Below are 16617 nucleotides of genomic sequence, written 5' to 3'. Positions count from 1 at the left end.
GCCCTACAATTTCAAGGATAACATTCCAACTCAGAGTACATCTCTCATCCCAACAAACTGCAATGGCTACAAGCCTTACTGACACGTGTTTGCCATATCTGATACCTGCACTCCGGAAATCTTGAAAGAGACTTGCAAAGAAGCACAGCAGCAGTTCCAAATCACTGCTCTCACACAACAGTACTGAAGACAGAACTAGTTACCCTTATGTTTCTTAGTGTTTTTGTAACACAAGCTCACAGTGTCCTCTGTCTTGTCTGTTACAACCAAACGACTGAATGAGTTACTGCCACTTTCCCATTATCATAGGTTTCTCAGGCCTCAAACAAGAACAAGACCTAACTTTACATGGAGCAAGATATGCTATCACTTTAGTGGGATTTAAAATACTCCACTACAGTTCTATGCACACATATTAAAAACTAAATGTTATTGAATGATGCACAAAAGTTACTAAAGGAAATTGGCTTTATTAAAGCACTGACACTAGCAGCTTCTGACCTTTCAGAGTAGAGCCTGCAGAATGAAGCATTCAAAGAACAAGAGTTCATGAGTACCGAAAAATAAATAGCTAATTGACAGAGAAAAGGGAGTTCATATATGGGTGACTTAGTAAATGGCATCAGCTGTACACATTTTTATTGTTTCCCTTCTCAATACAAAATCAGACTGTTATGAACAAGTTTCTGACACTGTGGAATCACCAGCTATTATCCATTTGGGGCATAAGTGAACAAAATTATTTACTCTTCAAAGCTTTTTAGTACCAGCTGCTTCTGAAGAAAGTCTCGGAGAAGCTGATGCGTAAGGCAGATCTTCCCAGTGCTTCGGTTTTATACTTGTAGAGACTGAGTTACAGTCTATAAACTTACCCTACACAGGCAGGAGAAACCACACTGTGTGAAACAAACACATTCACAAACAAAACAAAACCCCTGACAAGAGAAAACACGTTGTTCCAACCAACCACGACAATGTGTATGGGCAAAGAGACATTCACAACACAAGGGTATAGGTGTAGTTATTGGGAGATTCAGTTTCTCTTACATTTGGTTTCATAAACAATGTTGTTTAGCACACAAAGTACCACTTCAGAAATCAGAAAGGTAAGGACTGTTATTAAAAACCTCCTGGTAATTAAATGTGTCTGTTTTTCCAGCTGCTGCAGACCCTGTCAGCGTGTTACCTGGAAGTCTGGGAGGAGGAAGCTGGTGTAATGAACATGATGCAATCCACGAACGCTTAGATATTATTGAAGAGGTAAGAGCTATTGCACTAGCTCCTTGACCTCACCAGAGCTCTACCCCATCCTTTTGACCAAAGGAAAGAAGAATGATGTTTCTAGACACTGTCCCTTCTTGATTTTATTCTATTCAAGGTATGACTATTTTTTCAGATGTCAGTTTGCAACTCTCCATAAAACCAATTAAAGGAAAACTCCCTCCAAGAAGTCAAATTATGCATGATTCTTTATACAGAGGTGCTGTAAATTAACTCTCATGAAATGAAGTTTTAATATTTCGTGCCACTAGAGGCCAGCATAAGACAAGATTTATAACTAAACTACACAGTATAAATAAAATCAGCTGTTAGCATTATGGGACATTAGATTTGCACTTTTGCTAGCAAATGCGGTGCATTTCCTTCCACTCAACCTATTGTCTATCCCCTTTCCCCACGTCTCCCTTGTTTTCATTAGAAGGTAATAAAAACAGTGGAGCATCTAGAATCAGAAGTCAAATCACTCCTCGATATCATCAATGAGACAACATCGAACATCCCCATTGCTCCAGGAACCCCACGTATAGACATTTTGGATGGTAAGTATCTAGTGGGGTATAAGCTAAGTTGAAAACAGGGTTGCATGTGCTATGACCAAATACATCATCTTTTATTCTTCCAAGATGTGAAGTAATTCCCTCATTCAATTTAGTGCAGCTAAGGCCCCAGTTGAAATACTGAGTCTAGTTTTGAACACCAGGTTTCAACAACTGTTAAAGGTTGGGGGAAAAGAGGAAGGTGAAAAAAAGGTCCCACCAAAAAACCCAGCCCAGGAGCTAGATATATGAGCTACACAGAAAGGTTGTTAAATTGGGAATGTTTAGCCTAAAGAATATTGAAGTAGCCCACCAGAACAAGTAAGGTTGCCACAAAGATGAATGGTGTGTTTTCTTCCCCAATGCAAAAGTGAGTAAAACAAGAAATAACAGTGCAAGAAAGACTCAAGCGAAGCACCCTGCAAAGCTTTCTTACAAAGAAAGTAAACCACTGAAATGACACCACTACGGAAAATGTGGTTCCTCTCTGGAAGGTTATGGGAGACCTGGTCACCCAGGACATGGAAAAGGCCCAAGATAGTAACTTTTTTGCCTCCATCTTCACCAGCAAGAGCTCCAGCCAGACTGCACAAGTCACAGAAAGCAAAGGCAGGGACTGGGAAAAAGAACTGCCTGCTGTAGGAGACAATCAGGTTTGAGAACATCTAAGGAACCTGGAGGTGCACAAGTCCATGGGACCTGAAGAGATACATCCGTTGGTCCTGAGAGAACTGGCAGATGAAGTGGCTAAGCCATCATTCATCATATTTGAGAAGTGTCATGGCAGCCCAGTGAAGTTCCTACTGACTGAAAAAAGGGAAATATAAGCATCTTTAAAAATGAAAAAAAGGAAGACTCAGGGAACAGCAGACCAGTCAGTCTCACCTCAGTGCCCAGCAAAATCACAGAGCAGATCCTCATGGATACTATGCTAATGAACACGGACAGTAAGGAGGTCATAGGTGACAGCCAACATGGCTTCACTAAAAGCAAATCATGCTGACAAATTTCGTGTCCTTCTACAATGGGGTGACAGCATACCAACCCAGCAGTTCTTTACTGTGAGGGTGGCTGAGATACTGGCACAGGTTGCCCAGAGAATCTGTGGCTGCCCCATCACTGGCAGTGTTCAAGGCCAGGTTGGATGGGGCTTCGAGCAACCTGGTCTAGTGGAAGTGTCCCTGGCCATGGCAGGGGGATTGGAACTAGATGATCTTTAAGGTCCCTTCCAACCCAAACCATTCCATGATTCTATGACTGGTTTCCCCAGCACTGGAAGTTTAAACAAGCATCACACCACCTCAGAATAGCAGGATGGACTAAGCATCTCAAAATCTTTTTCAGTTTTAAGATCCTGTGATTCTTTAGTTTCATGTATGACAAATGAAACAAAAGAGGGCAACAAAATACAGAAGATGATATTGGAACCATTACCATTTTGATAGCTTAAAACCACACAAAACTTGTTCCTGGATAAATATTTTTTGAATAAATTAGACCACAACAGAAATAATTTTGGTGAGATCACCTATTCTACACAGCTTCTTAGAATGCTCTGTCCTCTTCATTCTCTGCCCAAATATCAACAGCTCATTTTACAAAATGAGAGACACTCCTGGTGGAAAAACCACCTCTTGTGGAAAAGTATAAGCACCCACAGACATGTTTATAAAGTCAGTTTTGTAGAGCTGGGTTTTTTGTTTAAGATAGCTGTACATGTGTACAAACACATGTGCACACAACACATGTGCATACTTACATTAGTGCACTTACATGATACAAAGCACAAAGTAGACAGCAGGAGAGTTTATGTTGGTTTTTACTTCTTGCAGTTGGCTGTATGGATCTGGTCATATGACTGATCCTCACTAGTTTTGGTATTTATTAAGATTTCCAGTCTGCTGTGAAGGGGAGTTAATAGATATCAATTAAGTTACTCCACTGCAATGGTAATTTACTTAAAAAAGTATTCCAGTAAAATGTTACAGTGAATTTAAAATGGAAATCCTAAAATCAACCAAGGCATATTTACAGCACATCTATGGCTCAAGAACTGTGAATAGGACCTTCCTTCTGTGATCTGGTAAATCAAAGTGACAATTTCCCACTTCAAAGTAGCAGGAGTCATGTGTTAAACAATATTTATCCACAAAGATTGATCCTGATCTTGTAATAAAAAATGATTACATCAACTCTTCTCCATACAGATACCAGCTGAGCACTGCGAAGACAAGACAGCTGAATGTAACAGTATGCTTGTCATGGAGAGTTGCACTTTGATAAGCTTGAGCATGGATGAACAATCCCCAGCTGTAGTTTGCCTTCTGTGTTCCTGTGCTTCATAATAAACAAGTATTTGCTTCTGGACACGATTTCAAAGCTCTGTATTTAAAATCTTTCAGCAGCTCACTTATCAAAACTGCATTTCAAATACAGCATTCTCAGTAAGAAAATGAGACCAGGTGGGGTCTGGGACTAAAGCGCAGCTAACTTGCCAATGAAGATACACTTTCAGCTGCAATTTCCTCTCAAGATATGCTTAGATTGTCTGACAAAAATGAGTATATGGAGTTGTCTGGCTTTGAACATAGCGACGTTGCTGCCACTGACCAAAACAGGAGTCCTATCTGCATGTCCTAGTCAGAATTGGGTCTAGTCAGAACTTGTCATTTGGACACACAGCCGCCTTATTCTGTGCAGAGATCTTTACACATTTTTGCTCTAGCAACAATGCCACTCAGAATTAATTCCAACACCTGTTCCCATGATACCCTCATATATATTTTCACTGACCTAGCTCCAAAACTATTTCCCGTACTTTTATTTTTCTTTACATGTTTTGGAAACAAGAAGTTGAAGAGATGTCATCCATGCTAGCAGAGAATAAAAATTCAGAGTTACAAGAGTCAGAGAAATTACAACATGCAAAATGAAAATACTGAGCAATAAACTACAGATTACATATATCATGTACAGACAATTGCTCATCCACAGCACTCAAGTCCCAGACACTTTGTCAACACAACAATTTAAGTAATTCTGTGGATTCAAGCAGGAAACTTCTGTGTCACAGACTCAAGTCATCACTCTCACATAAATCAGCATCAACACCAAAAAGCGTAGTCTGCAAAGAGTTAGAAGATAGCTTTAATTTCATAGTATCTTCTTACATACATATATTTAAGGCACAATCCAAAATCTGAAAACATTAACCATAGAATCTCTACTACTGTGAACATTACTACTGCCTTGTGACAGTTGCCCTAGTGAAAATGAAATGTGGAACACATCTTCCTTAAAAACAATCAAGGAAAGAAAATAGAAGTCAACAAAACTTCTCTAAATGTCTTAACTAGACACAAAACCTCAAGGCTGTTCTCTCCACATATCAGGGAGTTGGCTAGTATGAATCCAATTCTGCATACAATATATATATAAAACGTGCATTAAAATGACACGACTGTTTATACAAAATAAATCTCAAATCATAGAAGTGCGACTTTTTTTTCCATAAAACAAATATACTATTTCAGCATAATATAAGCAAGAAAGAAATGACAACCTGTCATTCAAGGATCGCTGAGAGTACTATACAGAATCCTGAGCAGATGGCATATAAGCTTGGTATCTATTTTTTTCTTGGCATTTATTACCTACTATTTTTGAACTGAAGATACAGGCAATATTATCTTTAAAGATGTAATTGATGTAGGAGAAACAAGTCATTACTTATTTAGTTTTGGATTAAAAAAGAAGATGTTTTAAAGCACAACCATGAAAATAGCAGCTTCTGTAAAGAAAAGCTCAATGCTCCATTTAGTCATTTCCACCACACAACTTGAGCAGGATTTTCCGGTAGTCTCCTGAAGTATCACCCTGAAAAGGAATACGGAAGAAGAAAGTTGAATGAAGACTTGTGCTTTGAAGTAGAGGAAACATTAAGTGTTAGCATCCTAAACACAACATCAACAACCACAAGAGATGAAGCCAGGGCTGAAAGAAAGCGTTAACCTCTTAAAAAAAAAAAAAAGAAAATTAACAAGCCTACTAATTTTAGAAACCACTGTAATAAAAACACACAGTAAAACCCGCTCCTTTCACAACTGGAACTGAATGTGTACATAGAAATATATTTCTCAGCAAACTGAATTCAGTATATGGGTTCAACTACTTACTGGAAATAGATCGATTTGAAAAAAAAACCCAAAAAACAAACAAAAAAAACCCCACAAAAAAAATAGCCCCTCACTGAAAAGCTGTGTTTCAGGGGAAAAAAAGTACAAAAATATGGAAAAATTATTATGGGAGTCCTTTTCCTTGCAGTCAATGTGGATATTTTTCTAGAGGCAGCAACTGAAAGCTTCTTCTGTACTATATTCAAACATTAAAAAAAAATGCCCTGATATCAAAAGATACAAGGGTTGGGTTTTTTTCCATAATTAGAGAACATAAGAGCTCTTTCATGTTGTGGACAGTGAAAGTCAACATGGATGCACACACGAACATGCACTTAACCACAAAAGGCCCTGGGTTTTGGCTGGTGCTCTTGTGAGTAAAAAGTGTTCCTGGGAGCTGCTCATTGACTAGTTTAGGTTGATGAGGCTTGCCAATCCTTTCCACAGAACAGTTTCTGCTCATGCATTTATCTCATCCTTCATTTTCAGGTATGACTGAAAACTGTTCAAAGCAAAATTATTACACAAGGAACTAAGAGACACTTCAAAGATCAGGATAAATCCTGTGCATGTGTAAAGCACAACCTGCAAAAGATGAAACATTCCTGTTTATATATGCACTGAAAGGAAAGAACTGCTGTCCTCTTACACACACACACACACACACACACACACACAAGAGAGAGAGAAGAATTAAGAACTTTCTTTCCGTAGATGTTTTTGTCTCTACTTTTATGAAAGTAAGCAGTACAGTTTACATACATACACGTAACTGTGCCCATCCATGCCCACATTTACTGAAACCAAGTTTTGAGTAAGCTCAGCCTATTAAATGAGTATGGCCTGTTCCTGAATGGTAGAATTATTTTAACGCCAGCTTGAAAGATAAAAAAAAGAAGGAGGGGGGAGGATGAAGGCAGGAGAAGGAAGTAAAGGGAAAAAATGGGGAGGGGGAAGAGACTACAGCTTTTCCACCAATGTCTCACTGTTTTTTTACTCACATATTGGTGGTTCCAGGGCATAACTACTGTAGCAAAAGCACATCTTCACTCCAGATTTATACACCCTGAAAAAGCTTCTGCCAGGTTATCTTCTGTGGCATATAGGCAAAAAGACCATGTAGCTGCTGGCAGAAGACTCACACCAAGACTTTTTGACGTACACTATCTTTCGCTATCTATGCAGGATTCCTTCCAAACACCACAAAGCTGCAGACCCTCAGTGCCACCAGTGGAAGGAAGAGAGACTTTACAGATTTGGCACCTTTGTTACAAGGTCAATGAAGGTGCACCACTTACTCTCCTGCAGCTTTTATTACCCTCCCCATTGGCCAGGCAACTTCCTGACTGTTACTAGAGCTGTTAATAGCAGTAGTAGGGTTGATTGACTAACTGCTAAAGAATCTGAAGTTTAAGCTATTTCCAAAATCTTGCACTTTCAGGAGAAAGAGGAGATAATCTTTAAAAAGCATGTTAGGAGCTCTTTCAACACACACATGAGGTAGAGCAACATCATTACCAGTTGGAGGACTAAGTGGTTTCTACAAGATCATATACAGAGATTGGGACAGAGACCAAACTTAAAACCAGGTCTCTGAAACCCCTCTGGACCAATTTTCCTTTCCTTCCTTGTCTGTTGGCTTCCTTCCCATATCTAGCTCATCTATCCCACACACAAAAGCAAGTGCTGTCTGTTCTCTGCCACTTCAGCCTCCACTCTGCTGACAAATGCAGCAAAATAAACATAGCCAGCTACACTCAGAGCTGTTAATAGCTATTCAGTGTAAGTATATATGTTCTACTAGCAGAAAGGACGTCACTGGAGGGAAAATAAAATCTCCACAACTTACAGTGATGTCTGCATAGAGGGATCTGCCATACATCCGCTTGTATTCTGCACGTATGTCCAGCAGGTCAACCTCGCTGCGTGACACCATGATTCGAATCAGAGTTCTGTCTTTTGTTCCTGCTCCCTGAAACAAACAAAACAACAATATAATGTATTAATAATGTGTGGAAATGCTGGATGATACAGTATGAGTAAAAAAAGAAAAAAAAAGTAAAATAATCATCACCTCCAATCGGCTGTTTACTAGTATAACCCCATTGGTTTCAATAAGCTTGAACAGAATTTGGCTTATTATCCTTTAACATATTCAATTTACTGGTAGGACACTAACAGCCATTTCTCTGCACAAGAACAGTTATGAAAAAAGAGGGGGGAGGTTGTCAGAAGGACAGGGAGTCAGGAAGGTCTGGTGAATTTAATGGCCTATTTATCTCAGCTAGACCTCCCTACTTAAAAGGTATCAATTTCAACAAGTTCAAGCATATCTGTGTTTTACCAAGTGAAGACTTTCTTTGCCTCAGGTATGGTTGTATGCATCTCTTTGTTAAGTGGATCAAATTAGCTAGATTTTTCCAGCCTTTCATAATAGTGAGTGCATCTTGTTAGTCATCTGCTCACAGAAAAATGTAATACATTCAGCTGAACAATTAATTCCAATGAGCTGTGCAAGCATTAAAAAAACAAAACCACCAAACAAATAAAATCCCCCCTCAAAACAAACAAAAAAACCCCTCACCACACTGTATGTTTATGTATCCTGTCACAGGGACCTACCTTCATAGCCTTCTGTAATCTCTCTGCAAAAAAAGCTGGTGTGTTCTTGAGGCACTTAACTGCAAAAACAAACAGCATTATAGAAATCAGGTATTCCTCCTCAATCAGAACTCAATCATTATCCCAGATAGTTACATGCTTTAATTTTACATACACATACACTTGATACAGTGCAGCTTCCTGTCCTTCAGCTAGTGACCAAAATGATTTTTAATCCAAACAGCTCAAAGGAAACTCTTCCATCACTAGAAACCATCTATCTAGTGTGAACCAGACATAATGACCAGATTCTAGCTTATGAAGGAAAAAGAGGGGATGGGAGAGGGCAGATGGCTTGAAGGAACCAATATTGGTGCTCCAGGCTTTTTCCTAAATTAAGAATTTTTAGGCCATGCATCTGCAAGGTATGACAAAACTGAGTGTTGCCCTAATACAAGTTGGGAAGCCAGCTACAATAGAAACCTAACTCTTAAAGTTAGTCACGATTATTTTTATTTAGCCACTAAGTTCACCAGGACTCCTGAAAAAGTCTAGATTTGCTTATTTAGTAATGACTGGATTTTATACTTAATTAGCACATTTTATTAGAAATCTGAAAGAGCAAAATCTGAACCAAATTACTGTCATGTTAATCAGGATAATGAAAGAATACTCCATCACTTATCAGAATTAAAATCTATATATTGATCCTGTGTTGGTTACAAGCACACAATCATGCAGTCTGTGGCAAACTACACAGAAAACAAACCACATCTGACATATTTTATAGCACAAAAAGGTATCAAAAGCTCCCACGTAAAGTCAGCACAGAACAGAAGAGGTAAATCTAAATACCTATTTCACAGCAACACACATTCTATATAGGAAAAAGTGCTTCTCTGAGTAGGAAAATGTAGATGAGAGGTAGCAGTTCACCACACACAATTCTCAATAATATGTATAATACAATTCAAAAACAAATGACAAATGAAATGCATGTTTCTCTATCACTGCACTTAGCTAAACAACACACTTGCAGTTCAAGATGTTTGAAGATGTTATTGTAAGTTACCAGTTGCACAATCCAGAAAGCTTTAAAAAAAAGCAAAATTAAATATTTTCAATTAGAAAACCTTTTTTCTTTTCCTGAAAATAAGGTTGACAAAACAAATGATGCTACTATCAACTGATACAGACAAACATATATGATAGAAACTGATACGCGCACACACACACACACACATACATACAAATAAAACTACCAAACCAAAATCTGTTCAATAAAGGAGCTGTTCAGGGAATAACTCAAAAGGTTATTGACTTGTTTGTCTGCTACTTTCCCAATTCTGAATCTGTACCTACATGGGGACCTGTCTAGTGACTGCAGAGCTCCATGACAGTACATTCTCTTTGTGGGAGCAACCTTTTTCCACAACACTGGGAAATATTTATTCTCCCTAAATTTGGTTTTCTAACAATACTTTTTGAGATGACACATTCTGAAGGCTGGAAAAGATCCGTGAATGTATCACAGCAACAGAGCTGGACCCAGTTTAGGTAATTAAAAGGCTACTATAGTGACAGCCTGGCCAAGTAGAGCAAGAAAAATAGTTACATAGTTCACATATGCACAAGACAGGACTGAAAAAAAAAAGTGGCTTTCAAAATTGATTCCCATTTTGCAAGATTTTGTTACAAAACTCCATGAAAATTTTCTGTTGTGGTTGAGCCAAATGGCCTCTCCCATCTTGCTTCCCAAATGATGCAAAAGCATGTTTTGGGATTTTTGGGGGATTTTTTTGATTTCTTCTGTTTTGTTGCTGTTTTTGTTACATCACTTTTCTAGTCACTATGATATTCAAAAACAAAGCACACCGCTTCTAAAGCAGAAGCAATAGATACCACAGTAAATTCACAGTAATAAACAGAAAAATGGACATGTAAAGAAGCAGTCTTGTCTAAGAAACGAGAGACAAAAGAAGAGATAAAGAGGTCCACAATTTTACCTAGAATAAAACATTCCAAATAGAAGTACTGCACAACAACTTGAGGCCTTGTCCCAACCTCATGGACACTAATGACTACCTCTCCGAGAACAACAGTAAACTTGAGGTAAGAGTCTTTATTTTTCAAAAGTACTGGAGGCACTTAAAAATAAAGATTTAACAAAGCTCTAACCACAATAAGGAAATGTGGAAAAAATTACCCCTTTACAATCAAATTTAAGTTTTCTCCCTAGTAAAAAGAGGCCGAGGTAACTAATTAGAGGGTTGATGCCTGTATTTTGCTTGATTTCCAAAGCTATCCCAAACATTCCATTCTCACTGACTCAGCAGTTGCTACAAATTCTCATCACTTCTGAAAACAATGCCAAGTACAGATAATAATCCTTTCCCCACTTTAACATGAGAAATTCTGCAGCTGCCTGAAGCAAAAGTTATATCTGTCATGTTGAGGTGAATTAAGTGCCCTGCTTTACTAATTCCAGGTGACTGCACAGAAAGCTCAAAACAAAAAGCAGAAAACTGGAATAATTACTAAGAACACCCTTAGCTGGTGTCACAGATGCCACCATCTAAGCCAGTTGTAGTAGAATACCAGGAATGTACTTGCTAAGACAACACATACCTACTGCCAGCATGCCCTTTTCCAGGTCTCCAGACATTTCACGGCATATGCTTTTCTCAATGTCCCGGTTACACATCCTCTGGTACTCACTGAAGACTGTTAATAGAAGAGAAAGATTCCAGGAGTCTGCCTCACAAAAAGAGGTGGCACTGGTGCATGCCGGATGGCTTCATTTCAATCACACTTCTCAACTTGATACTACAGTATACGCACTCAAGTTTAAACATCTCAAAGACTAATACTATGTTATCAACCATATTATTTCATTTACATGTTGTTGTACTCCTTCTAGCTTGTCTGGTTCTGTTCTTATTTTTAAAGAGCTAGACAAACAAACCACTGTAAGGCAAACAGTGAAAACTCTTCTAGGAAAGCTCTGGGTGTCAACAAAATTAAGAAGAAAACATCCATGTTCTCACACGCACCCCACCCCTTTCCTCTCTGTGTAAGTGCCTCAGTATGTAGCACATTTCTACATAGTTCCTAAAACATTTCCAGCATGACTAAAGACTGAGATAACACCTAGTCACTAGCAAGTAAGAGGGGAAGGATTACATGTGTCCTGTGCACACACAAGCATGCAAAATTGAAATAATCCTAGTTTTTCAATTCTTTTATCAGAGAAACATTTGAACAAGCATGACCTCTACCTGCTCTGATATTTAAGACAGACCATCATAACGTGCAGCTCTTGTGTATCCTTTCCCTCAGCAGAATCTACCCTGCTTTTCATTGAGGTATCATTACATTCATTTTACAGACGGGGAAAATTCAAGCACAGAGAGCTGCTGTATATTTATATCATCACATACAACAGAATCAAGTTACTATTTATGTAGGGGACACCATTACCTGCTCTGAGGTGGGTCCTGCTTCTTGCACATAGAATGGCATTGAACTTGGATTCATCAGTTCCGAGACGATTCTCTCCAGCTGCATATAGCTCCTAAACACAGAAGGGAATTCACACTTCATTACTCAGAAAAGCACTTGAAAAGCTGAGTTACAGATCTGCTTCCTTACAGCCTCTCCTCCTTTTATATTTATTTCTTAGTCTATGTACTGCTGGAAAACAGAAGGAAGCAATAAATAGCAGCTAGTTCTAACCTTCCGAAGATATGCTATGCTTGCAGTCTTCCTAGCTTACTGATACGTAAGTGATCAAACACAAGAGCTCCAGATTACTGAAGGAGGAAAAGTTGTTTATAAAGTACCTGAAAATTGTTCTTCCAAACAGGGCTTACGTCTACTTTTTTCTCTACTCCTCTAGGTATGTTCTGGGACATTCTCATCTCTTGCTAAGGCATAATATGTAGAAAGCTAATCACATTACTATTTATATTGCAGTAGTGTGCTGAAACGATCCAAGGTTTTCTCTTTGCTATGTGGTGAAATGAAACATGCAAAAAAATTAACTGGGTTACTGGGTCCAATTGCTTTATTTGCTGCAGAAATCCAGAGTTCCTTAAATAGCAAGCAAAGGCTAATGCAGCTGTTGAATAGATTAAAATTTAATCAAAACTTTTAATTCTCAAAACTCTTTGAACATTCCCTTAAAAAGCAGCACAATGGAGACACCCAATACGTGGAAAAGCCAGATAGCTGACAGAACGAAATACTAAAAAAATCCCTATGGATGCTATTTCCAAGAGCTTCATATCTCTGTAACAGAGCTACATGGCTCTACTGCTGTGTCAGGGCTTTTCATATCACATCCACCCACTGAAACATAAGCACTATAACAGAACTCACAAGGTGACCAAAACTAAGAGTAAGCAGAAACCACACAGTCAAATTTCAGTGTATTGAGTTGACTATACTTAGAAATGATAAAGAACTTGTACTGACCTGCACATCTTTTTGGACAAGAGCCATGTCAACAGTTGTACTTTCATCTCTGTTTCCCTGAAAGAATTTGAAGATACAAAAGTGTTACTGGTGGGCCCTTTTTTGTTTCCTTTTTTTTTTTTTTTTTATTAAAAAACCAACCACCTGCAAACACACACACACACAAAACCCAAGCTCCAAAATGCCAGCATGAAAATACCTGAGAAAGTGAAATCAAAAGCCTCTGAAAGTGTCCAGAAGTATCACTTTTTATTGCTTCTTCCAGAGTTTTCTTAAATTCTGGAAGAGACACACAGTCACACATCATAGAATAGTTAGGGTTGGAACACAACCCTGCTCATTTTCTAACTTTATATTTTCAGCCAGTGATTAAGAAGAAATGGAAGAAATCTTTAATGGAACTGTAACAAAGCTAACCTGCTTTGTAGACCCTGTTGAGTTCCTGAATATGCTCATTACTGCGAGAAGCTAAGATTTCAATGAGACAATTTTCATCTGTGCCAATGCCCTAAAAGAAAGCATAAGGAGAAAACACACTTCAGATTCTCATCTTAATTCTACAATTTGTATAAAAGAAATGGAATAAAATTAAACAACAAAATACAATTCAGAATATAATCTTGTTACAGGGAAGTCAAAGCAAGTAGTTTAAATGCTACTTGTAACACATTTCCAAGACACAGATATGTACTAAAGATACAAATTGAATAGATAACTAAAATAATTATGAAAACAAAACTTCATTTTAAAATGTCATCCTTCACCCCAGATTTCAGGTGTTTCAAGAATAATTTTTTTCCATCATTAAAAGTGTTTTTAATTCTAATAAGTAAAATTTCATTCCCTAATAAACAGCAGTTGCAATTATGATAAAGCTTATATCTTTTTCATCCTCTTACCTACTTTAAAATTGTGGCCAAAGAACATGTAAATATATGTATTTACTCAGAAAATGAAGTATTTATTTCACCTTCCTTTAAACATTGCCTTGAAATACAAACATTTTAGGATTTTAAAATCCTAAATGTTTATAAAACTTGAAATGTTTATAAAATAGTTTGATTGTTTAAAAGAGAAAGTATACAATACTTCCATAGCATTTTAGAAAAGGTTCATCATGGGCTAGGAAAATATGCTCAGGGAAAAGATGAAAAGAAGTACAAGAATGTACACCCTGCCTGAAATCTTTATGAGCCTTGTTTTCTGAACTATTCTTGAGCACTGAGTGTAAAGTCACTGGCAACTCTAAGTTAAGCAGTGTCATAATCAGTTCCATCACAGTTCAAAGCAAAACCCCAGAAATAAAGGTGCCGCATGCAGTGACTGGTTTCAAAGATGTCAGCCTCAGTGGCTTTCTCAAGACTCTGTAATAATAAAGTGCAGAGACTGCCGGAACTCAATTTCTGCCTCTTTTTTTGTGTATTTATTCATTAATATATTTTGTTACAACACAAACCTATTAAATAAATAGTCTTTACCTCTAACCTATGGGAATAATATTTCTCAATTTTACCATCATGTAACTCCAAGAAATGGAGTACAGGTCAGATGAACAGTGGGTTGAATATCTGGACAGAGAGGAGGGGATGTAAATCCAAGCTTTTAAACGACTACCAAAAATTTTATCAGCTCAACTATTTCCTTTATCTTCTAAACTTATAACTCCTACACAAACCTTTATAGCTTCCTTGATTTCATAAGCATCAAACATGACAGGTGTCTTCATCATTGCTAAGATTGTCTTCTCAAAGTTACCTGATAGTTCAGACTTGAGATCCTTGATCAAATCCTAATAAGAAGTAAAAACAGGGGAAAAATGCATAAAGACCAAACCTGACAAAGTAAGGACCAAAACTGTGCATGTTAATTAGAATTTTTTATGCATAAGCACCAATAATGTATCTCCAAATAAAACTATTCCATTTAACAACACTAAACCCAGCATAAGGTAACTAGGTATATCTAGGTAACTAAGGTCCAATTAAATATACTGCACAAAGAGTCAAAGGAACCATTTAACAAAGAAATTGCTTTATGTATTTCATTTGAAACACTGCATGTAAAAGGCAAGAGTAGGTAAAAGCAGAACCCTAAACAAGCTATGATTTGTGACCCTTCTTTCCCTTAAGCTACTTTCAATCTTCCTTTTCAAACACTAAGTCCTCTAACTTCCAGTGAAGGAATGCAGCCTATTACTTCTTCTTCCTTCTGTTCTCATGATGTATTTACCTTTCCATAAGCTGTTTTGAAGGACAGGATGATCTGCTGCCGTTGCTTGTTTGAACGACTTCCAAGACAATCTATGATCGCCTGCTCATCAGTTCCTATACACACACACAGAGACACCACAGAATGAGCATGCACGTCATATCAGAACTCAGCTTTCTGTTTTCATTTGATCCTATCTCATCTAAACCCAACTGAAGGACATGTATGCTTTTAATTCATCTACAGTATCTATTCTTGTGTATGACCACAGAACATTAAGCTTCACTCCCAATCACAAACACAGTATGAATAAAAAAAAAAAAAAAAAAAAAAAAACCAACCCCAAAACCAAATACCAAACTCATGATGTTGTTTATGCCTAGATGAACTACCAATAATTCTTCTGATTACCAAGGACAACTACATGTGAACTAGCCCACTCAGTACATATGTAACAATTGAGAAAGATCAGTGCTGAATCAAAGCTGCAACACTTCTTTTATACGAAAAAAAGACTAGATTGCTCACCTAATCCCTTCATGGCCTTCCTTAAGACTTCTGCATCCTTCAGAGGGTCAAATCCTGGTGCGTCAGTGATTGTGCCTCGGTTTCCATGCTAAAATAGGACCATGTTGAGTAGCATATTAGTGTTAATCAGTTAAAGACTGTTTTACTACGTAGGGAAGATGACCACTAGTACCAATTTTCTTCATGTTAGAGAAGTAACAGAGAAAACTCAAAAAATACTACCTGAAACAATTTGTTAATTTCTATTTCCAAATTATGAGAAAATGCAAGCTCATGAACATTCACTGATACAAATCTGTTGTCCAATTAATTAAGGTTTGATGAAATTGTATATACAACTGGCAATACTTTGTTAAGTTAGGGAAGGCAAATTTAATTACATTTGAATTCACATCAAACCTTTCTTCTTGGACAATATGGTAAACCAGCATTTGTTTCAAATCCTATGAGCCTATATTGCTTGCATTTGGAAAGTATCTCTCTTTAGTCAAACTTCTTTTGATGGATTTTGGGTTGGTTCCCCCCTCCCTCCCCAATTTTAGAGCCAGTTTACTTTTATATACACAAAGAAAATGTAGAGAAACACATATATGATCACATCCCAAAACAACAGCACTGATGCTCTTACTGTTACAGGAGGGATTGTAGGCCCTGTACTTCCTCCATAAGAGGGCATAGATGGATTCACAGCTGGGCCTGGTGGGTAATTTGGCATAGGCTGCTGCCCTGGGTAAGTTGCTGGTGGTTGTCCTGGATAGCTCATGGGTGGTGGTGTGGGCTGGCCTGGCACAGGGCCACCTGGATATCCTGGG

The 16617-nt window shown here is 37.8% G+C and overlaps 2 protein-coding genes across 2 annotated transcripts in view; one reads left to right on the top strand and one right to left on the bottom strand.

The window, feature by feature from the left end:
- Positions 1 to 1159: 1159 nt before the first annotated feature.
- On the top strand, positions 1160 to 1852 carry PLAC9 (placenta-specific 9; the record flags this gene model as incomplete). Its single annotated transcript, XM_010024739.1, has 2 exons — positions 1160 to 1260; positions 1700 to 1852. Coding segments are annotated over 2 exons (254 nt in total), but the record flags the coding sequence as incomplete, so codon positions are not given.
- A 3758-nt stretch (positions 1853 to 5610) lies between these two features.
- The window catches only part of ANXA11 (annexin A11), a 13909-nt gene continuing 2902 nt past the window's right edge, over positions 5611 to 16617 (bottom strand). Inside the window, exons 3-14 of the mRNA XM_010024738.1 lie at positions 16434 to 16617; positions 15806 to 15893; positions 15299 to 15393; positions 14745 to 14858; positions 13487 to 13577; positions 13269 to 13348; positions 13070 to 13126; positions 12074 to 12167; positions 11222 to 11317; positions 8615 to 8673; positions 7842 to 7964; positions 5611 to 5693 (exon numbers count right to left, since the gene is read on the bottom strand). The exon at positions 16434 to 16617 is cut by the window's right edge and continues 197 nt beyond it. Of these exons, the coding sequence (XP_010023040.1) occupies positions 5634 to 5693; positions 7842 to 7964; positions 8615 to 8673; positions 11222 to 11317; positions 12074 to 12167; positions 13070 to 13126; positions 13269 to 13348; positions 13487 to 13577; positions 14745 to 14858; positions 15299 to 15393; positions 15806 to 15893; positions 16434 to 16617 (1141 nt within the window). The 3' untranslated portion in view covers positions 5611 to 5633. The remainder of the gene's footprint in view (positions 5694 to 7841; positions 7965 to 8614; positions 8674 to 11221; positions 11318 to 12073; positions 12168 to 13069; positions 13127 to 13268; positions 13349 to 13486; positions 13578 to 14744; positions 14859 to 15298; positions 15394 to 15805; positions 15894 to 16433) is intronic.

The sequence above is a fragment of the Nestor notabilis genome, unplaced genomic scaffold, assembly GCF_000696875.1.
Source record: "Nestor notabilis isolate BGI_N333 unplaced genomic scaffold, ASM69687v1 scaffold3472, whole genome shotgun sequence".
NCBI lineage: Eukaryota > Metazoa > Chordata > Aves > Psittaciformes > Psittacidae > Nestor > Nestor notabilis.
This window is presented reverse-complemented; position numbering and strand designations above follow the sequence as displayed.